The sequence below is a fragment of the Erithacus rubecula genome (assembly GCF_903797595.1).
Source record: "Erithacus rubecula genome assembly, chromosome: 2".
In the NCBI taxonomy this organism is placed as follows: Eukaryota; Metazoa; Chordata; class Aves; order Passeriformes; family Muscicapidae; genus Erithacus; species Erithacus rubecula.
This window is the reverse complement of record NC_136685.1, coordinates 2,139,200-2,162,510: the sequence shown is the minus strand read 5'-3', so window position 1 is coordinate 2,162,510 and position 23,311 is coordinate 2,139,200. Positions and strand designations below refer to the sequence as shown.

The 23,311-nt window shown below is 42.6% G+C and overlaps 1 protein-coding gene across 1 annotated transcript in view; it reads right to left on the bottom strand.

Annotated features, from left to right (window-relative positions):
* Positions 1–23,311, bottom strand: part of MSRA (methionine sulfoxide reductase A) — a 234,862-nt gene that overhangs the window by 119,564 nt on the left and 91,987 nt on the right. Inside the window, exon 3 of the mRNA XM_079298238.1 lies at positions 9,005–9,124. Within this exon, the coding sequence (XP_079154364.1) occupies positions 9,005–9,124 (120 nt within the window). The remainder of the gene's footprint in view (positions 1–9,004; positions 9,125–23,311) is intronic.

Genomic DNA, 23,311 nt, shown 5'->3' with positions numbered 1-23,311 from the left:
TCAGTCTAACACAACATTTTGGGAGTAAAGGAGTTTCTTTTTTATCTCTGCTTCCCCCACCAAGGTCCCAGTCCACACCAAGTCCAGCATTCAGAACACTAAACCCATTTTTTTAGCATTTTTGCTCTGCTGCTGCAGTCTCTTTGCAGAAATCCAATCTTTCCTAGATTTTATGGAAATGTGACATTAGGAGAGAATCACTGGAAGGCATTTCAGCTACAATTAACATTCCTCACTCCTCAGAAAGAAAATAAAAACAGCTTCTAATTGAATCGCTTGACTGAGTAAACACTGGATTAAACCAAGAGGGGAAGGAGCAGGCAAAAAACTCCAGTTGGACAAATGTTGTGATTGGGGTTTGTTTTCCCAGGAACATTTGATGTGTGTGCATGCAAGTGTGGGAACACACACACTGCCACGATGCTTTTCTGGGCTCAGAAATGTCTCCAGGCAAAGAAACCTCATGATTCCTTCTTGATTCTTCCCAGACAGAGCATTCCTGGCATCCATGGGTTTACAAGGGATGGCTGGGAATGTCAGTACACAACACACCTCAGAAAGATTGGAAAGAGACTGCACTGAGCTTCTCAGAGCAAAGTATCTCCTGCTAGGAGGAGTCCCAGCTATGTGGAATCATGGAATTTGAATGGTTTGGGTTGGAAGGCACCTTAAAAGTCCAACCCCTGCCATTTGCAGGGACTCTTTTCACCATCCCAGTTTGCTCCAAGCCCCATCCAGCCTAGACTTGGACACTTCCAAGGATCCACAGCTTCTCTGGGAATTCCATCCCAGCCACTCACCACTCCCACAGGGGGGAATTTCTTCCCAGTGTCCCATCTAAACCTACTCTGACAGTGTAAACTCATTCCCCCTTGTCCTGTCCCTCCAGGTTCTGGTAAAAATTCCCTCTCCATCTTTCTTGTAGGCTGCCTTCAATCACTTCTGTTTTCATTTTGCTTTTAACAAAGAATCTGCTTTAGAAGCCAAACAGAACAATCCTTTAGCTGATTTTTAAGAGGTCCAAGAAGGCTCCATCCAAGGCAGGCAGCTTCTCCTCCTTTGGAAGCACAGGTTTCAGGTCAGACACCTCAGCCTGGTCACTTTGTCCACATCTCCAGGCTGAAGTGACCTCATCCATGTAGGAATCAAGTTTGCATTGAGTGCTGCAGGAACCAGTTCAGCTTAAGGTCCCTCCCTAATTCCAGGATCACAGTTTGGTAGACTCAGTGAGTGGCTTTGTAGCTTATTTTTACTTTACAAGTGTCTCCAGAGCAAAAACAATAAGTACTTCAAGTACTTGAAGTACAAGTGCAAGAAGATACAACACCAAACTGTTCTAGGGCTGGTGGCCACAGTCCACAATTTTTATCCTGACTAGATGAATAACAGCAACTATTTGAATTATTGGGTAAGAAAAAACACATCCTGACAGCAGCCTTGTGCATAAGTGATATTTTCAGACTTCCTGTGACAGATCTATCTGTTTTTTTCCCAGTACCTTGTTTTTCATCATTTCCCAGCTCACCTATTGCTCTGAGCCCTACTGATGGTGCAAAAGTACAGCACATCACTATGGAATACTCATAAATAAAGGAAGAATATCATTAAAGCAAATTTTTCCTTGTGCCTCAGAATAAATACTTAATTTCCAGACACGTTGATTTGTAGCTGCCAAGAATTAACCTTTAGCAAAAAAATCCCTTTAACAAGTTCTCTTTGAAACTTCCTGCACAGGTTCAGCACTGGAGTTAATGAACCCCCAATTTCCCCTCCTATATGTGAATGCCAGGAATAAAATTGTATTGAAGAGGTGGATAAACAAATTAATATGGAAAAGGTCATCAGTGATGATTAAAGACTAAATCATTAATACCTGGAGGCTGGGAGGTAAATGAAGACAGAACTTGGTCTGGTTTGGGTGGGAAGGGACCCTAAAGCTGATCCAGTTCCAAGCCCTGCCATAGCCTGGATGCTGCTCTCTAAATCAGGTTGTTCCAAGCCCCATCCAGCCCAAGTCATGCTGACTTTTGCTGGAGTAGATTCTTAGATAGATTCCAAACACTCCAATATCCTCCCTTCCTTTAATTCCTTTTCTGAGATTAAATACCCAAGAAATTTTCAGAAAAGCAGCTTAAATAAAAAGGGGATTTGGTTCCTGAGTGAAGGGCAAAATAAACTTCTGAGTGACTCAGTTATCCCAGAGTGATCCACCCTCTCTCCTGCCCCTGTTGTAGAAGCAGCCAGGTCCCAGACAGGAAGACACAATTTTTGGAAAGGGTTTTGAAGTCAATGAGCAAAAACCAGAAAAACCTCAGCTGTACCTCAATTATCTTTTGTCAGAAGTATTTTGGGTGCCTTGTGGGTTATCCCAGGGGTTCTGCAAAGATCTCTGCTGCAGAGTTAAAAATAATTAACTGAGTCCTACAAATGATTTAAGAGGGGGGTTGCACCCTATTATTGTGGGGAAGTTGCCTACAGATGGAAATGGTGGAATTTTTATAACTGTGGGTGCTCAAATAAAAATTGGATGAGCCTTTTCCATTGCTTACACCCAGGGCTTCCATCCTGAGAGACACAAAGGGATGGATTCTACCTTGCAATAGGTTTTGATGTTTCATCCAGAAGTTGGCAGGTGCCATCCTACACCTTCCCTAATCCCAGCTTCACAATCTGCTTTTTTACAAAAAATCTTCTTTTTTACTGCACCAAAGCTCCTGAAAGGCTTTTGCCTCTCTGAAAAGAATTCACCTGAAATGGATGTGCTCAAGTCTTAGCCCACAACAAATCCATGAAGAAATGCAAGAACCTCCCCTGAGCTCTGGCTTGCCCCAAAATCCTTCCCCAAGCATCCTTTAGACTGTTGGTGCTGCAGGATCCTTTGAGGATCCAAAGGTTTTGCCTTTCCTTTCACTGGATTGAGTTCTTGTCCAAATTATCCTCACCTGGAGGAAGATCAGGTAAAAATGTGAGTGTCTGCAAAGGCAAGACAGAGCACAACTTCACTATCAAAATTTACTTATTAAAATTTGAACTACAACAGCCTCGGGCACAGCTGAGCAAATAGAAGCAAGTTAAACTCCTGTGGTTTGATAATTTCATTATTCATCCAACACCTAGAAACTGTGCAGGTCACTTGCAGAATTATTCAAAATCTTAATCACCTCGGTGAGACAAGAGCCAATTTCCAAACTTTTCTATTTCTTCCAGCACAGGAAGATATTCCATAAAACAAGCAAGTCAGAGGAGGTGATGTTTGCACAGAGTAATTGCAGTGCTCTCCCAATTTCAGGAAAAATACATTATCACACATATCCAGAGCATTTCAGTCCTGTGCCTTGAAAGGAATGAAGATTTCACCTGGGAGAATGAGCAGCAGGAGCAGCCACAGAACAGGGACACAATCACAATAAACAAAAAAATGCAGGAAAACACCAACATGTTCCATCACCTGCTTTAATTCCAGAGTCATGGTCTCCCAAGAGCTGTAGCTTCTTCCTGGTTTTACAGACAGTGGTTTTGGGTTGGAAGAGACCTTAAAATTTATTCCTTTCCACCTCTTCTGCCATGGGAACTATCCCAGGTTGCTCCAACCCCATCCTTGGACACTTGCAGGGATCCAGAGGCAGCCACAGGGAAGGGTTTATTCCCAATATCTTCCACCTGTAGTAACCCCCAATTCTGGGAGCACAGATTAAGCACAGACTGAGTAACTGCCTTTGTAGCTTCTTTTTTCTTTACCAGCTTTCCACAGCAAAAAAACAAAAGAACAAAAAGTAGGAAACTCCTCCACTGGCCACAACAGCAGCACTGAGTTTTTTTCTAACACTGTTTTCACAAATACAACGTGTTGTGATACATAAAAAGAAGCAATTTTCTGTTTTCAGGCCCAGTTACACAGGGAACATCACAGCCCAACCCTGCAAGGAGCCTCCTGTAAAAATGAAATTCCTTTGGGAGTTTCCTGTAGGCTCCAGGTCAGAAGATTTTGTCTCTGACTTTCTCTGTAATGGCTCTTTCAACCTCTGGGGCTCCCACATTTTCATCTTATATATATCTTTAATAAAGCAGGAGACAGGAAAGATGGAAACAACACATCTCAGTGGAATACAATTCAAATAAAGTTGTTAATAATAAATAATATATTTGGTATTTATATTGCTGCTACAACCCAAGCCTGTGATTGTGAGCAATGCTGGGATAAATAGATGAAAGGGGCAGAGGACAGCACTGAGGCTATTAGGATTTTAAATTTGCCACGAGGCACAATCAGGTATCTAAATAATAAATATCACTTTGGTTTCTTCAAGCCTGAACCAGACAAGACATTAACCCTGAGAAGTCAAATTCTGAGATGGAAAAGTGAACTCAACTTTGATTACAGATGGAGCAGAGCTCCCTCAGCAGAGCTGCTGCCATCCCTTGTGGACAAGGAGCTTTTTGTTTTCCAGGCAATGGCAAATTTATTTACCATTTATTTACCATCAAAAATAAATATTTGCTCTGCCTTTCATTTTTAAATGACAAATCTACAAAGTCCATTTCTGCATCCTGGATTTTAAGGTGTAATAAAATTTTCTTGGTCAACTTCTCTGCTAAAAAAACATGTCAGTAGTGTCAGCTTTGAAAATTTGGAGGTAGAGCTGCAGAGGAGCAGGTAAGTGAAATTCAGTGCATCTGTTGGGTTCTTGTTGCCAAGGTTTTATATTTGCAGCAGCATCTGCTGTCACCTTTCCAAACGATTTTTGAAGTGAAATTGCTACATTCATTTTATTTCATGACTTAGCAATTGTATGGAGGACAAATTATAGTTTCTAGGGTCATATCAAGGTTTAGATGCACATCCAGGAGGATCCTAGGATGATAATCTCATGATTGCAGAGCTTGTTCCAACTGTTCTAGTTAACAAAAATTACAGATTTTCTACAAAATCCTGTTCTTCAATTGCTACAAAAATGCACAAAACAGTAATTCCCACAGTTCATGACATTAACTTTGATTTATGCAGTATTTTGTACTTTGTCTGACCTTTCCATCCTTTCTCACAGGTGAACTTGAGGGGAAAAAAAAGGGGAGAGGTGGAGCAATTGGCCAATCCTATCAAGGCACAGATCAAGGGCATGGTGAACACTGAGATTCTTCACAGTCATTAAAATTCCTATATCCTGTTCTCATAAGGATTAAAAAAAAAGACCAGACAAAGGCACAACAGGAATCTATTCTCTTGACAGCAATTTAATAACAAAAGAAAATGTTCTGAGCCACTCTCATTACTGCTTGGAAACTTTAATCTTGTGGACTTAGTTCCTGTCCATGGAAACCTTCAGATCCCTTTTGCAAGCTACAGAAAGGGAATATTTGTAGTTTAATTATACATTTAAACACTTTGGAGAATCAGAGCTACTTTGGAAGTGTTGTGGTGTCCAGCTGAAGGGTTCTCCAAGGAATACAAGGCAAAGTTTGAATATCAGGAGAGTCAAAATTCACCATGGGGCTGGAGCCAGGCTGGGAGAGCTGGGGGTGCTCACCTGGAGAAGAGAAGGATCCAGGGAGAGCTCAGAGCCCCTTGCAGAGCCTAAAGGGGCTCCAGGAGAGCTGGAGAGGGACTGGGGACAAGGGATGGAGGGACAGGACACAGGGAATGGCTTCACTGCCACTGGGATATTGGGAAGGAATTCCTGGCTGGGAGGGTGGGGAGGGGCTGGAATAGAATTCCCAGAGAAGCTGTGGCTGCCCCTGAAACCCTGGAAATGTCCAAGCCAGGCTGGATGGGTGTGGATCAAGCTGGGACAGTGGAAGGTGTCCCTGCTCATGGCAGGGTGTCACTGTCTGATTAGGAACAGTGAATAATGCAGCAACACAGGCTTCATGCAGAAAGCAGAAGTGATTTATTGAAAAGCCATGGTGGTTATATAAGAGAGTATAAAACAAAGCAGAAAAGACTCACTGGTCCAAGAAGGCAACACCTCTTTGAAAACATGCTTTCTGCAAAATATCACAGACACTCAGAGGGCTCAGTGCTCAACACCAGGTGTCCATCTGTGTTATTCATTCTTTCTCCTCTTGTTTTGTCTCTGAGAAAGATCCCCAGCCTGGGAAAGGTCCAAGCTGGAGCTGAGAAAGCCAACAACCTGGGAAAAATCCAGGCTGGATTTTTCTACAAGCCTTCATCAGTGTCCACAGCAGGGGGTGGAACTGGATGAGCTTTAAGGTCCCTTCTCATCCAAGATCATTCCAAAATTCCAGGATTCCATGAACATGCTGATGGTTTGTCACAGGACATTCTTCTGTACTTTTAGGGAGGGCAAATGTGAGAAGCCAAGAACTTTCCTATATGACACTTCTTTTCTCTATTGCCATCAACAACTCCTGAAAAATTCCCATCAGATTTCCCGCTGCTGCCTTTAATATCAACAGTTTATGCACAAATATGTAAAATTAAACCCACATTACCCAGACAAACCCTCCCCATTTCTTTCCACCCTTAAATAACAACATCCCAACCACCACCCTGCTCTGGGCTTATGGAATTAACTTGGGAAATCACCAGTTGACCATAGGAACAGGAGGTAACAGAGCAAGAAATTAATTTTCCCTTTCTCCACTCTCTTCCATCAGCTATTTAGAAGCCTTCCAGGTGACCTTTGGAAGCCAAGACATTTTAAGGAGAGCTGGAAATCCAATATGGAAGAATCAGCCAAAAGACTGATGTTTAAGCAAGAGACATTAATATTGCTCAGAAAAACATGAAATTGCTGCTGAGGAGATGTGAAACAACTTCACAGCCAAATATTTTACGTAACTCAGAGCAGAAGCAAAATCTGTGTGGCACATTTTTATATTGAATTGCAATTATTAGAAATCGTGATTCGTGCATGAGGAAAAATGCCTCAGAAAGATGAGAATTGACAAGATTCTAAATTGGTTTAATTCACTAAATCTCAGCCTTCTAACTAATACCATATAATAACCAGACATGTTTTATTTTTCCTTACATTCCAGTCACTGAGGATAAACAAAGAAAGCAACTGAAAGCAAACCCAAATGACCTGCTCACATGTGAACAGCCTGAACCACAAGCCTATAAACGACCCTGTTTTTAAGGAAATCATCGTTAGCTGAGTATTTTATATGGTAATTGTACATCCCCAGTTTATGAATAACAACAGCAGAGTTCTTCCCTTCTGATTTCAGTGCCACTTGAGCTATGCAGATTTCTAAAAGCTTATGAATATACACAGCAACAGAATTGTTCTGAACATCTGTAAGCAAAATATGAAAAGATGTTTGGTGCTGAATGAACATCCTGGGTTGTCTCATGCTGGCCAAAAATGGTGTGTTTATGTATTAGGGGAAAGCACTGAAAATAGCTCCAAATCCTGCACACCCTCCAGAAGGCTTTTTCGGATTGTCCTCTGTATGGCTGTCACCAGAAAATGGAAAAAGAATTTTCCATTCCATTTTATTCAATTTTAATTTCCCTTCCCTTTCCCTTCCCTTCCCTTCCCTTCCCTTCCCTTCCCTTCCCTTCCCTTCCCTTCCCTTCCCTTCCCTTCCCTTCCCTTCCCTTCCCTTCCCTTCCCTTCCCTTCCCTTCCCTTCCCTTCCCTTCCCTTCCCTTCCCTTCCCTTCCCTTCCCTTCCCTTCCCTTCCCTTCCCTTCCCTCATAAAACTGAAAAATTATTTTCCATTCCATTCCATTCCATTCCATTCCATTCCATTCCATTCCATTCCATTCCATTCCATTCCATTCCATTCCATTCCATTCCAATTTAATTCCCTTTCCTTTCCTTTTCTTTTTATCTTTGCCTTTCCCTTCTCTTTCCATTTCCATTTCCATTTCTATTTTATTTCCATTCCATTCCATTCCATTCCATTCCATTCCATTCCATTCCATTCCATTCCATTCCATTCCATTCCATTCCCTTTCCATTTTTCATTTCTATTTTCCATTCCATCCCATTCCATTCCATTCCATTCCATCCCATTCCATCCAATTCCATTTCATTTCATTTCCCTTTCCCTTTCCATTTTTCATTTCTATTTTCCATTCCATCCCATTCCATTCCATTCCATCCCATTCCATTCAATTCCATTTCATTTCATTTCCCTTTCCCTTTCCATTTTTCATTTCCATTTTCTTCCATTTTTCATTTCCATTCCATTCCATTCCATTCCATTCCATTCCATTCCAGTTCCCTTTCCCTTTTCATTTTTCATTTCCATTTCCTTTCCATTCCATTCCATCCCATCCCATTCCATCCCATCCCATCCCATCCCATCCCATTCCATTCCATTCCATTCCATTCCATTCCATTCCATTCCATTCCATTCCATTCCATTCCATTCCATTCCATTCCATTCCATTCCATTCCATTCCACCTTAAGTCACCCCTTTTCCCACTTTTCACAATTTCCAGCAAGTTTCAGCCTTTTTGGCTGCCTTGCAGCACCTCTGCACAGGGTTTCAAGTGTCCATTATTTGTTTGTGCCACTTTTCACATCCTTTCCATGAAGCCCATGTGAGAGTTTGCCACTAAGAACAAGCTCCAATGTCAGCATTTGGTATAAAAATGTTAACAAGAAAATAAACCAAAGGAAAACTTCCAAGTGAGTCCAGGAAAGCCAGGATTTTCTCCACCAGCAGCATTAGATGTCTGCCAAGGGTTCTGTGGTTCAGATCACAGAAAGAAACTACATTGGAGTTTTGTAGTGTAGAGTGAAAAATAAATGCAAGGGTTTGGCCTGGAAATGACAGGATGGTGTGCACTGAACTGTGTGAAAAATTAACAGATTATTAATCAGAACAGAATATTTGTTCACACATTGACTCATTAATTATTAGGAGACAGCAATGGGATGGGCATCCATAGATTTCAGCACAGTTTAGAATGTAAAGCCAACCCCAAATCTCCTTAGTCACTGCAGTCACTCAGTTCACTCTTTGCTGCCATTCACAATTCAGGATTCCACTCCCAATCCTTAAAAACCAAAGAGGAAAGACTCACCTGAGCACACCTCTTTGTAGGTAGGGTTTGGGGTATGTCCTCCTGCATAACCCACTTGAGTGGAGTAGACTCCTTTCTGCCTCCAGAACTTCCTCTCAGCTCCCCAGAAACAGCCCATGCCTGAAGAGGGCACAAAATACACATTGCAAGGTCAAAATCTGCCAATACTCAATCACTCATTTGCATATTAATTGATACAGGGCACAGTGGAAGGAACATCCACAGGCAGCACCTGCTGGTCAAGTGTTTTCCAAGTTTATTTATAGGGTAACTATAAAGAGAAATCCATTCTGCATCAGAGCACGTCTCAAACACAGCTTGATTTATGCTTCTGAATATCAATTTATCACAGAGGGCAAACCTTGGAAGGGCTTGAAGGCCCAAACAAGGAGAATTCTCATGCACATACCAAAAAAAAAGTTCCTTACAAGGCAATTGTGCTGTTTGTGCAGCATCATTTTTACCTGAGCTGATTAGGAAGCTGTCAAAACACAATAATTTGTATTAATGGCAAACAGTTATTTAATTTTCTGCTTTCAGGCAGGGGTGGCAGCAATAATGGATTATATTATATGTTATATAAAGGGAAAAATGCTTCACTTTAACAATTTATGCAGAGAAATATTTGATGTTCAGACAAGTTATTCACCCCCATGGCCAATTATCAAAGGACATCAGAGTGTTTAAGGGTGTAAATTAAAACCTCTCCTGGTTAAAGGAATTAAGGAACAAACACCACCAACACTGACAATTGTCTGATGGCTTAGTTAAATAAATGTTTAAGGGACTACTTATTAAATTATTTATTTAGAATGTCATGGAGATTCCAGTATTGTCAAACTGGAACAATGAATTTTCTTTTTCAATGATAACACGCTGTTATTATTCCCTTTCTAAAACAGTCAAAATAACAGCAGTAAAAATAAATTAAATATTAAATACACTATTTCTAAACACACAGAAATCAGTGATCCATGAGAGTTTTCTCCTGGTAACACTGCAGGTAAGACAGGTTAAAAAGTCACAGAAATGATCCTTCAAAGCAAAACCAAAATGGAGCAGCTCCTCCTCCTCTTGATGGCTCACAATGTTCTTGCTTTGAACCTTGAGAGATTAACTTCAAATTTAAGTTTTAATGCAACTAAAAGTACAGAACTGGGATTTCTAATTCAGGTGCTTAAGTAAAATGCAGGAGTTAAGAGCCAATGCTGCTCCTGGAGATCCTGGAAAGAGGCAGGAGGACAGTTCTTGTAGAAGATATGAATTGATGATGGAATTGCAATTATTGTCTCTTGATTACAGAGATAACCAGAGCTCTTGGACTTGGGTTCCTTGGGTTGCTCCAAGCCCCATCCAACCTGGCCTTGGACAATTCCAGGGATCCAGGGGCAGCCACAGCTTCTCTGGGAATTCTATTCCAGGGCCTCCCCACCCTCCCAGCCAAGAATTCCTTCCCAATATCCCCCCTAATCCTTCAGTGCTTTGATTCTTAATGTTCCAGGGGAAGTTTGAGCTCCAGCTGCCCAAAACCCCAGCTGTGCCTGCAGCAGGTGAGGCTGAGGGTCTGAGGAATGACTCTGGAGCCAATTTATCAACCTACCACTGGCTGGACAAACACACTGAGGGGTGGCCAAGGAGCAATCCATGCCTAGGAATAGGACAGAGCCACATCTTCTTCCATATCATATTCCTAGGCCAGCACCTGAGTGTGGATGAGCAGCTCAAGAGTAAGGAGACAACCCAGACTCAGGTTTGAGCTCAGATGCAGTCCCAACTTCAAACACAAAGCAGAAATGCTCATTCTTAGTGTTTTATTTAAGATTTTAATGCTCAATAAATCCCTCGTGTTGCTGTTGAAATGCCTGCTCATCAGGGCTGTGGCCAATGACCTGATCAATAAATATTATTGGGGATTCTCTCATTGATAATCATCCCTGATCCCTCTTTCCAGGGCAGGGGTGGAGTGTCCATCCCTGCAGGGATTTCAAAGCCCTGTGGATGTGGCACTTGGGGACATGGCTCAGAGGTGGCCTTGGCAGTGCTGGGGGATGGTTGGACTCGATCTTGGAGGGCTTTTCCAACCTAAACATTTTTTGACTCTATGGATTTGAGCAGTGACCTGTGTCCCCATCGTGGATTCCTCCCTTTTTCCCTCTTCCAGCTGATCCCTGGGTTCACTGAGCCACCCTTTCCCAGAGAGAGAGGGATTTTATTCTCCTGAAGAACCACTCTCATCATTTTCTCAAGTGTGCTGCCACCTCACACAAACAATAAATCCTCCCATCCCCGAGAACAGATAACATTGAAATCTTTGTCATAATAAAACAGCCTGCTAGTAAAGAGACATCATTTACAACAATCCAGCACTAAATTGCTTTCCCCAGCATTAATCCATTCAGCTGATGTTTGTTATTCTGCTAAAGTGGTGCCACGTTCGACAGAGAAATTGTCATGAGGAGAGAAATATTAACAATAAAATCCCACATCATATTCCAGAATTAGACATGTCAGCTCATGGAGTGATCCTAACCATGGTTAATATGGACAATTATTACCAAAACAGGGAAATAATTTCAGTTCAAGGTTTCACATGGTTTTGTAGTACCAAAAAAAAAAAAGTTTACTTCCCTTAATTATTACTACGTTAGTAAGGAAATGGAAAAAAATAAATAATTTAAATAATAAATTTAAATAATTAAATAAAAACTCAGAGGGGGGAAACAAAATAGTAAAAATAATTAAAAAAAAAAAAAAAAAGCAGGAAAAGAACCATAAAAGCAAAATAAGCCACCCATATTATAATTTAAAACTCAAAAAACATTAATGTGATTTTAAACTATTCATGAAGTGATTTGCATAATCCCCAGTACTGGGGAAGTGAGTGCAGCTCTGGAGTTACAGAGGGAGCTTCCAGAGGCATTCCTAAGAGGAAGAAAAAAAAAAAATGGAAATACAGGGAAACACACTCACACTCCCAGAAAAAAAAAAAAAAATTAAAAAGTCTTATTTTAACATAATGGGTATTGCAGAGGAGTGTTTAAGCACTGAAGACATTTGTCACTTTTTAATTGCTAATTTGCAAAACAAAAACAAGAATAGTGATAGGTTTTGACTGACTCTTAATTGGAGTTTCAAAAGGTATTTTAATATCTTTTTTTCTGATTTTGAACTTCACACCCAAACAGATTGAGACAGGAATCTTTAAATGTTCAAGCATCCCTACAAAAAATAATAATCAAACAATTGGGGATTAAATTATAGAATCTATATTCCTTTCCAGCATCCACATCCATTTTCTCCAGCTATTCTCCTTATGGATCCATTCTCCTATAGATCCTCTGAACAAGGTTTTTTTGTCACCAAGGACCCTGTGTTTCCATAGGCAACCCTGTAATTTGCATATTCCTAATAAATAGTCAGCATAAGATGAAATATTCTTCTAAAATAATGAAAGCAAAGTGCTACTCTGATAAGAGAGATAAGCACCCCTTTCCTAGAGATAAAAAAAAAATTTGAAATATTCAATGAAAAACAGAGCAGAATGGAACCCCAGGTGTTCACAGGGATGGATTAACCACATTGACCAGGTCTCCATTGGCTGCACAGGAGTTTCAACATCCAGGGATTCATTTATTTGCATAAATGGAGACATTTGGGACACCTTGAGATGCCTGAGGATATCCAGGACATCTGTGTGCACAGGGCTGACACAGAATGACACAGAATGACATAGAATTTGGGAGAGACATGTGAAAGGGCAGGGAAAATGCTCCTACACATGGCAAATGGCACTCATGGAATCATGGAATGGTTTGGGTGGGAAGGGACTTCAAAGTCATCCAGTTCCACCCCTGCCATGGGCTGGGACACCTTCTACTATCCCAGATTGATCCAAACCCATCCAGCCTGGCCTTGGACACTGCCAGGGATCCAGGGGCAGCCACAGCTTCTCTGGGAATTCTATTCCAGCCCCTCCCCACTCTCCCAGCCAGGAATTCTTTGCCAATATCCCAGTGGCAGTGGGAATCCATTCCCTGTGTCCTGTCCCTCCATCCCTTGTCCCCAGTCCCTCTCCAGCTCTCCTGGAGCCCCTTTAGGCTCTGCAAGGGGCTCTGAGCTCTCCCTGGATCCTTCTCTTCTCCAGGTGAGCATCCCCCAGCTCTCCCAGCCTGGATCCAGCCCTTGGAACATCTCTGGTGCCTCCTCTGGACCCACTCTAACAGATCCACATCCTCCTGATATTGGGATCCCATAGCTCCAGGTGGGCTCTCACCAGAACATCCCATTTGCATATTTTAAGGCAGGAGAAACTAGTCCCTACCCCAGACACAGACTTTACAAAATCCTGAGAGTCTCTGAATCTGAAGTTGAACCAAATCTCCCAAAATACAGTGATTTGTGTCTGAAAGTTGCCTATTTCTCTTCCACATCCATAAAAAATTACCAGCCTGATGAGCCCAGTAGTAATATTGTAATACTGTTAATTCCTTTTTTTGTGTGTACTGTGTTCAGAATCCATCACAGAGCACCAAAAGAATGATTGGGAAACCTATTTGAAAATTATTCAACATTCCATTTTCCCCCAATCCCACAAGGATTGGGAAATCTTCCATCTCCAAAGGAAACCTTTCCTCACCTTTGCTCTGATCTCTTCTCCAGTGCCTGTTCCTATCATATCTGAATGATCCTTGGCCTCCACAAAGATTCCCTGATGCAAATTCCTATTTATGATTCCATTATGCAAAGGAGCACAGGCAGTAAATTTGCATCAGAAGGGTATTCCTGATCCAAACTCCAGCCTCACAAGCTGCACCTATTCTGTGCTAATTAACATCCATTAACACCAGGGCTCAGTGGAAGCTTTGGGGACTCTCATTTATTCCCATTTATTCCATTTATTTAAAGAAACTACAGTGGGTGCATTGTCTTCTATCCTGGCCAATTTTCACTTTTTATAATGTACACATATACAGTGTTTTCATTTGTGGAATATTTTTTAATGCCTTTTATCCTTTATTTTTGTGGAATATCTGATGGCAGATATTCCTTCTCTGATGGCATCAGGTGCAGACACACCTGACTCCCCACTGACCTTTTCCCTCCTGCCAGCTTTATTTCCAAGCCTTCCCAGCAGTCCAACAGGACATCCAGAAGCCTCCTATTTTTATTTTTTTTTTTGTGTCATATTTTGAAGAATGAATGCTTTATTTCCTTGGCATGCCAAGCCTCTCCTGGCCCACTGCCTGCCATCCCTACACCCACACTCCAAGGCACTTTTCCATGCAGCAGATTAAGGAGCTGTTCCCATGCCAGCAATGCTTCTCTGAAGGAAGATGAACTGCAAAGGACACAGATCCTGCTCCTCCTTCTGTTAGCAGGATTTTGGGATGTATTCCACCAGCTGGGAGGGGTGGGGTGGTGGAAATGTCAGTTTTAAATAGAATAAAACGTGCTGGGAGAACAAAGAGCAGAGTCCTGGAAACCAGAGGAGAGGAAAGGAGCAGGACAGGATCTTTCCAGACAGAGGAGCCCCTGGTGCCAGCTCTGCTCTCAGTCCCTGTGCCAGCTGCTGCAGGATCCAGCCACAGGCTGCTCCCATACACTGAGGCAGCAAAGGACAGCCAAGAGCACATCCCACTGCCACCTCAGAGCTTCCTGCCCCTGCCAGCATCTCCTGGAGCTGGAGGAGCAGCTGCCAGGATCCTGCTTCCCTTGGCCAGCACAGGACTTGGCCCAGGTTTGGAATACGATTGATTCACTCTATAAAATCTGGAGAAGGAAATGCTCAGCTGCTTTGAACTGAATTTTTTTTTTTTTTTTTTTTTTTTTTTGCTTCCCTCACTCCATCCCTCCCCAGCTGGAAGGAATAAATTGAGCCTCAGTGAGTTCTATCCCTATAGAATAATGCTCATTCCATACATTTCAGCCAAATTATGAATGTGATTGGCATTTTCCTCCTGAAAAAGCTGTGGAGAGCAGTTGGTACAGCTGATTGATTGAAGGCAGTCCAAGTACTGATATTTCTGAGCATGGAGCCAAAGGAATATTGATGCTCTGTGCTCTGCAATCGTGGAGATCATTAATTCTTAGAACTTCTCAGGCTGAAGAGAGGACCTTGGCTTCACCATGGAAAGTCAGGATGAGACCTTGGTGAGCATCAGTGTGTTTCCTCCCCAAAAAAAACCATGAACAACTAGGTGGCAAGGAAGCTGTGATGGAGAACTGCAGATCTCTGGAGGATCTGCTGGGGAAAGTCCAGAGGAATCCACAGAGATGCTCCAAGGGCTGGAGCCAGGCTGGGAGAGCTGGGGGTGCTCACCTGGAGAAGAGAAGGATCCAGGGAGAGCTCAGAGCCCCTTGCAGAGCCTGAAGGGGCTCCAGGAGAGCTGGAGAGGGACTGGGGACAAGGGATGGAGGGACAGGACACAGGGAATGGCTTCAAACTGCCAGAGGACAGGGATGGGTGGGATATTGGGAAGGAATTCCTGGCTGGGAGAGTGGGCTGAGGTTCCCCAGAGAAGCTGTGGCTGCCCCTGGATCCCTGGCAGTGCCCAAGGCCAGGTTGGATGGGGCTTGGATCAATCTGGAATAGTGAAAGGTGTCCCAGCCCATGGCAGGGGTGGAACTGGATGAGCTTTAAGGTCCCTTCTCATCCACAACATTCTGTGAGTCCATGATCTCCCTGTTTGGATAATCAAATAAAAATGTCCTGAAAACCCAGGAGAACATCCAGCATATCCAGTTTACACACAGTGGATGTTCACCTGGCTACCATAATTGTTCTTGACTTTATATAACTCCATAACACCAGATTCCCAAAAGATTAACTTTTGTTCTCTAGAGGGAAATACTCCCATCAGTGACTTTGGCTCCACTCTGATTGTGGACACAAAACCAGGAGCAAACTGAATCTCAAATCCCTTGGGAATTAAGTGGATACAGCTTTGTTGAATGCTTTGGTACTGTCTGTGTTCTTACAAAACTTTATTAAGGGCTTGAAAATCTAAAATGATCAAAGCCATGTCCTGAAGACAAAAATACTGCATTAAACTACCCCAGAGCCTTTGTTCTGAGTTTTTCAAGTTCTTGTCAAGATCTGGAAAGAATTCCTGAGTCAGATTGAAATGCACTCTCATCTTTTGCACAGCACTGAGATATGTAGGGTGCTTTGGCAGCCATCTGGATCCATACAGAATTAATGTTATCAATCAGGATTTAAAACAAAATTGTACTATTGATACCCTCAGGGATTTCACATCCAGCAGCCCCTGAATATCTGAGCAATCACAGAATATTTGAGATCACTGGGAAATAATCAGCTAAGAAAGAGTTGGGAGGAATAGGGGGGAAAAAATGGTGAAAGAGAGAACAAGTTGAGCTGAAAGAAATAAAACTGCTGATGACAGATGGCATTAAGAGGATGATCTTCCTCAATGAGCGTTGGCTCTAATGCTCCAACAGGGTTGATAAATATGTTGAACAGCTTGCCTGGGGCAAGTCAAACAAAGCCCTGGGCAAGAAATTTAAAATGCAGTTTGCCTAACAGAGCAACTAAAGAGGAATTTCTTGGCTCACCGTTTTGCCAAGATGTGTTCTGTTCACACTGCATGAATTCCCAGGGAAACTGTTGGGTTTGCTTCTTTTTTTTCTTTTTTTTTTTTTTTTTTCATAGGAGAAGCAGAAGCCTCATGTTCATTCAAATTAACAAATGCCCAGGAAATTGGTTGCTGCCTGTGGCTGCTGACGTTGGATGAGGGCGTGGGCACGTGTTTGTGTATGGATGGATGTTTGGATAAAAGCTGCACAACAGATTATTGCAAAAGGAAAAGCAGATTATCATCAGAGGGAAGGAATATTTTACTGTCAAGAGAAAAACTGCCATGTTTTCAGCACGGGAAATGTGTCAGAAGGATGACTTTGGGGGGAAAAAAAAAAAAAAAAAAACCTTGAAGACAACAGCACTCAAACTGGGAAAAGCAATGGGGAGATAGAGAAAACGACTGTAAAATGTGTTTATCAAACCCATCCTAAAGCATGTTACAAGTTATAAATAATACAAACTCAACAGGATTCAAACAAAGCTGAAGCCAATATCCAGAATGTTAATAAGGCACAAAGCACAGTTGCTCTGAACTTCCCAGGCAGAACACAAGAGGTTTCACATTTTCCTATTTCAATGCAATTTTGAGCTTAACCAGCAGAGAGCAGGGACAGACCCAAGTCAGTGAATGCCAGCACTTCCCAAGGTGGCCTTAATCACTGCCTCCATATCCTTTCCCAACCAAAAAGCAGGAATATTTAAACCTTTGTTGTTCCTGAAAATCAACAGTGCTGCTTTCTGGTGAGTCCACACAATAAAATTGCCATTGTCAAAATTCTCTTTTGGAAAACTTGCCTCTAATTCCCTGCAACTGGAAGATACAGCCCAGCCAAAAAATAATTTCTGGTGACCTGAAAAGTTCCCATCAAACACTGGAAAGAGAATATGGAAAAGCAGCAGAGGCCAAACTTTGTGACCTTTGAGAGCTGGCCCAGGATGTCCCTGTGCCCATGACACTTCCCCAACCTGGCAGAGCCAGGAGAACAATGGTGCACCTCAATTTCCAGCCATGAACATCACCTGGACCATCCAGAAGTTCACTATGGATCTGAATGATCAGAATCTCAATAATCCACTTTTCAGGAAGAGAAGTAGAACTTGTGAGAGTGAAGAAAGCCAAGAACCTTGTCAGTTCTTCCCTCTCTTTTTCCTTAATCTTGGGATACAGACTTTTTTTGAATCATTGCAAATAATCAAGCCTCATATAAGCCATAATATATTAAATATTGTTTAAATACTCCTGAGGTACGAGTGGAACCAAAGCAAAACAAAGAATCCTTTTGGGAAAAATATCAAAGGAACTCAATTACAGGTCTTTGTTTGCCTCTGACTTTCAAAGGTTGGACTCAATAATCCGAGAAGTCTTTTCCAACCTTAATGATTCTCTGATTCTGTGTCTGTTGAGTAAGACAAAAACCACTTGGTAAAACTGTATTTTCAAACATTTTCCTTCTCATATTTTGCTTGGTTTGTATTCTTCAGCAAAACTTGGGATGAGTCAAGGGAATGGTGATATTCCCAAGGCTGCCAGAGCTCCAGGAGAGTTTGGACAATGCTCTCAGGGATGCACAGGGTGGGATTGTTGGGGTGTCTGTGCAGAGCCAGGGGTTCAGTCAGTGATCCTGGTGGGTCTCTTCCAGCTCTGGATGTTTCATGATTCTCTGAAGATCAGGAATGAGAGGAGAGGTCAGAAATGTCTAACAATAAACAGAGAATTCATCCAAAAAACAGTTCAATGTGTTTGGTTTCCATCCTAAAAAATTTATTTGGTTTTTGATCATGGAAAAAATGACAGATCCCAGAATGGTTTGGGTTGAAAGGGACCTTAAAGTTGATCCTATTCCATCCCCTTCTACTAGACCAGGTTGAGGTCCTGTCTAGTCCATACAGTAGATCAAGTTTAATTCATGAAAGTGAACTAAAATCTGTCTACTTGGCTTTGTATAAATCATCAATCCCATTGTATTTAGACAGCTGGAGCATTGGGAAAAACAAGATGAGCAGGAGGCTTTGGGAATTCAAGGCTGAAGGCAAACTCTAAAAGATTTTCTCTCTGAAGCTGATTTCCACCATTAGTGGTATTGCTATTTACAAACCCACAGCACATAAAGCCTTTGCCACATTTGAATTTCACTGTGCTGGTTTCTGGGTACAAACACAAAACAAAACAGCAACATCTCCAAAAGTTGACTCTTCCTATTTACAGGGTCATTTATATTCCTACATTCCATAAACATCAAAGCAAACTGTCACAAACTGTAAAATTCAGGAAGGGGAAACCAATAAACACCTGTTTCCTTTCATGTTTGGGGATTTGGGAATGCAGCTGATTGAATGTTAGTGGCTGGGATCAACAGGCAGCATTTTCCATGAACAACTGACTGACATCCAAAGCAATATTGCACCACAAATGGATCTGACCTGCAGGAAAGCAGGGCTATTCACAAAGCAGGAACAATCAGTCCTAAGTGCAAAGTGCTGGGATTAAAATTGCTTCAGTTTCATGTCTAATCCATTAAAGAGTCATCTCGAGGAGTCTTGTAGGCACCTGATGTTTCTTGGTCACAAATATGATGCCTGAAGTGTCTCAAGGACACAGGAAAAAAATGTCAAAGTTTACGGTCAAAAATCTGATTCCTTGAACTGTTTGTTTACTCCTTCTAATTTCTCTTAGCAGATAAATTATTTGAGAAATGAAAATGTGATTAATAAAAGCATCAGAAATTCTTAGAATAACCCTGAATTGTCCAAAAATGGAATCAAAATTTATCTTATATTGATTTGGGCAGGAAGGGAGCTTAAATCTCATCCAGTCCCACCCCCTGCCATGGGCAGGGACACCTTCCACTGTCCCAGGTTGCTCCAAGCCCATCCAACCTGGCCTTGGACCCTTCCAGGGATCCAGAGACAGCCACAGCTTCTCTGGGCAATCTGTGCCAGGGCCTCCCCACCCTCACAGGGAAGGATTCCTTTCTAATATCTTATTTAAATCTGTTCTCTGGCAGTTTGGAGCCATTCCCTCTTGTGCTGATACTCCAGGTCTTATTCCAAAGTCCCTCTCCAGCTCTCTTTCAGGTTCCCTTAAGGTACTTGGAGGCCACAATTAGGTCACCCTAAAGCATCTTTCTCCAGGCTGAACAGTCCCAATCCTCTCAGCCTTTCCCACAGCAGAGCTGCTCCATCCCTCTGCTCCTCCTGGTGCCTCTCTGGACTCTCTCCAGCAGCTCCAGGTCCCTCTGCTGTTGGAGCCCAGGGCTGGAGCAGCTCTGCAGGTGGGGTCCCATCTGAGAGGGGCAGAAGGGCAGAATCTCCCCTCCCCTGTTGCCCTTTGAGGTTTTTGGGCTGAGTCATGTCCAGCTCTTACCCCCAAGTCCTTCTCCCAGGGCTGCTCCATCCCTTCATCCCCAGCTTGGGTTGATCCCTGGGGCCGCCCCAACCCAGGTGCAGCACCTTAATTTGAATGAGCACAGCAGAAAACCCATGGATTCAGTCACTAAAGGACAAATCATGCCTCAATCTGGCCACTCTCCTCTATTCCTTAAAGAAGAGAGCAGTTTTGTAATATATTATGTTTCCAAAGTCTGTCAGGGATAAAAAGAACCGCTGTTACAATAATATGGTGAAGAGATTGAGATAGAGCTACACAGTCCTATCATCAAGCTGATTATTTGCTTCATTGCAAAGCATCACATCTTTAGTTCAGCCATTGATTTGAGGCTTTCAAATCATTTTGTGATCTTCCTTCACTGCGAGCATTCCAGCGCTTGGCAGAGATTCATTTCAGATCATCCCTGGTCATTTGCCACACTTTAGTGCTCCAGTACTCAAGTAGAACTTGATATACACAGAAAATAAGAGATGTCATCAGGGCTGTGTAATCCATTTCATATAAATCCATCTCTGCAATAACACCCAAGCCTTACCCTTGTCTTGTGAAAATCTCTCTAATCTCCCAAGCCACCTTGGGGAGCTTGAGATAGAGAGAAGCAAAACAAAATATATTCTACTCTTATAAAAGCAAAGAGCCACGTTTTGTTACCAGCAAAATAGGAATCACTTCTAGGGCCTTGCTGCAGAAAATAATAACTTGTTTACAAGGTTTGTTTACTGCAAGGAATAGAAAAATTGCCTTTTCTTTCCTTTTTTTTCTGGTGAGTATTGCTGAGTTAAATGAACTGCCATAGCCACATTCAGCAAAAGTAATCTCATATTCCTTATTATATCCGTAGCCTTAGATTTCAAACAACAATAGAAAGCTGTAGGCACCCTGGCAATTATTTAAACCTACAATCTATAATTGCTCAGGAGCAAAAAAATAATTACATTCAAATAACAAGCAATTCAACAAGCAGCCCTTTCGAGCTCCTTTCCCCTTAACCCTTTTCCAAACCAATAAATGCCTTCCAAGTGCACCTAGATCATTCAAATGGATCTATTTTGAACCATAGCTGTCCTTAGTGGAAACATGGAAGTTACAAGAGTTATTTTCTCATCTGTTGCAAGCCAATGAAATGATGGTGAGTTCTCACTTGCAAAAGAGAATAACTCTTCCTACCCATCTCCAAAAAAAAAAAAAAAAAAGCCCAAAAGATAATTACTCAAGAAAATACCAGAGTAGATTGTTAGAGAAAAACTAATTTATATCCAGAGGGGCAGACAGAGGCCAAATATTAATGTGGTTAGTCATTTACCCATCATGCAGCACAATAATTCCCAAAAAATCTGGACTGGCAGCGTTGAAAATAAAGGAACTATAAAAAACCCTGAGGCAGAGTGGCACCAATGGCTGCGCAGAGGAATTGCCATCACTCACAGCAAAGTCCATGACCTGCAGCTCTGCAGAGCCATGGTTTCCTTAAACATCCCCAAAAAAACCCTCCAGCAGTGGCTGGCAGGAGACTGAGCTGAAGGGTTGGGGTAGCACAGTCCTGCTGCAATAAACAGCCCCTCTAACCCTGAGCTGGATTTTGGGGAGCCTCTGCCACAGATCTTTGTGGGAATGGGTTTGGATAGCTGTAGCTGTGCAGCCAGGCTGGGATAACTCCACAGGGACAGAGCTGTGTGCCCCAGGTGGCAGCAGGAGAGGTCATTCCATGCTCTGCACGGAATTCCCAGCACACCTGTGTTGGGTTGATGTGGCCAGAAATGTGCATTCTGTCACCATCTGTGTCACATACTACCTGCTAATGGGCCATCTTTAAACCAGCTGGGCAATCATCTTTATCTTTCCACAGCCCATCCTCCCTCCAGGAGATATCTCCTGTTCATGGCCACTGAGTCCCAGTGCATGGCTGATAAAATTCCATCATCCCACTGGGAGATGCTCCAGCCAGGGCAGGAGCCAAGCCTTTCCTACCCAGAGAAAAACTGAGATTTGGAACACCACAGCAGCCTTTCCACTGGATTCCAGAGGAAAACTGGACCTTTCCACATCATCCCTGCACCTTCAGAGGAAACTGCACCTTCTCCAGGAGCACTGCTCCAGCTGAACCACATCTGCCCCTGCAGGAGGATGCAGCACCATGGAATGGGACTGTGCCACCACCCTGACTGACTGACTGTGCCAGCTTGGATTCTGACTCTGGCAGGGTTTGGGACTGTTCTTTGCAATACTGCATTTCTATTTTAATTTTCCTAGTAAAGAATTGTTCTTCCTAATTCCCATATCTTTGCCTGAGAGCCCCTAAATTTCAAAATGATAGTAATTTGCAGGGAGGGGGTTTACATTTCAAAGAGAAGCTCCTGCCTTTATTGGCAGATACCTGTCCTTCAAAGCAGGACAACATCTGAGCCCAAGCATGTCCCCCACATCCACAGACACAGCCAGAATTTGTTATCTCATTTACAGCACCATTGTGCAATCAGCCACTTTGTCTGCATTGGAATTTTGAGGGAGTTTTATGGACTTCATGCAACTTCAAAGCAGGTCAGGGGAGATTATAGGAATTTTTATCAAGTTTGTAAAATTTGTCCAGCAGAAAAATATTTGCAAATATCTTTAAATCATTTTTTCTCATTATTAATCATGGAATTAAAGGGTGGGTTTGGGTGGGAAGGGACCTTAAAGCTCATCCAGTCCCACCCCCTGCCATGAGCAGGGATACCTTCCACTATCCCAGTTTGCTCCAAGCCCCATCCAGCCTGGCCTTGGACACTGTCAGGGATCCAGAGGCAGCCACAGCTTCTCTGGGAATTCTATTCCAGGTCCTCCCCACCCTCCCAGCCAGGAATTCCTTCCCAATGTCCCATCCATCCCTGCCCTCTGGCAGTGGAAGCCATTCCCTGTGTCCTGTCCCTCCATCCCTTGTCCCCAGTCCCTCTCCAGCTCTCCTGGAGCCCCTTTAGGCTCTGCAAGGGGCTCTGAGCTCTCCCTGGATCCTGCTTTTCTCCAGGCTCTCCAAGCTATCCAGGATACCCAGGATGAATTACTCCCAGATTCAGAGTTCTCCAGCAAACTACACAATGGTGTGAAGAGGGACCATGTGAGTGACCAAAAATCCTTCTACATCTCAAAAACACGCCCAGACCTTTAATGTAGTAAAATTATATTGGATTTATTGTGTGCAGAAAACAAAGCAAATTAAAACCTCTTTATCTCCCCCAGGGATAAACCCCATCCCATTGGGTGAGTCTGAGTGTCACCATTCTAAAATTTAAACCCTTATACTTGTCCTCTCTTGGCTTGCAGGAAAATTTCACAGAATTTT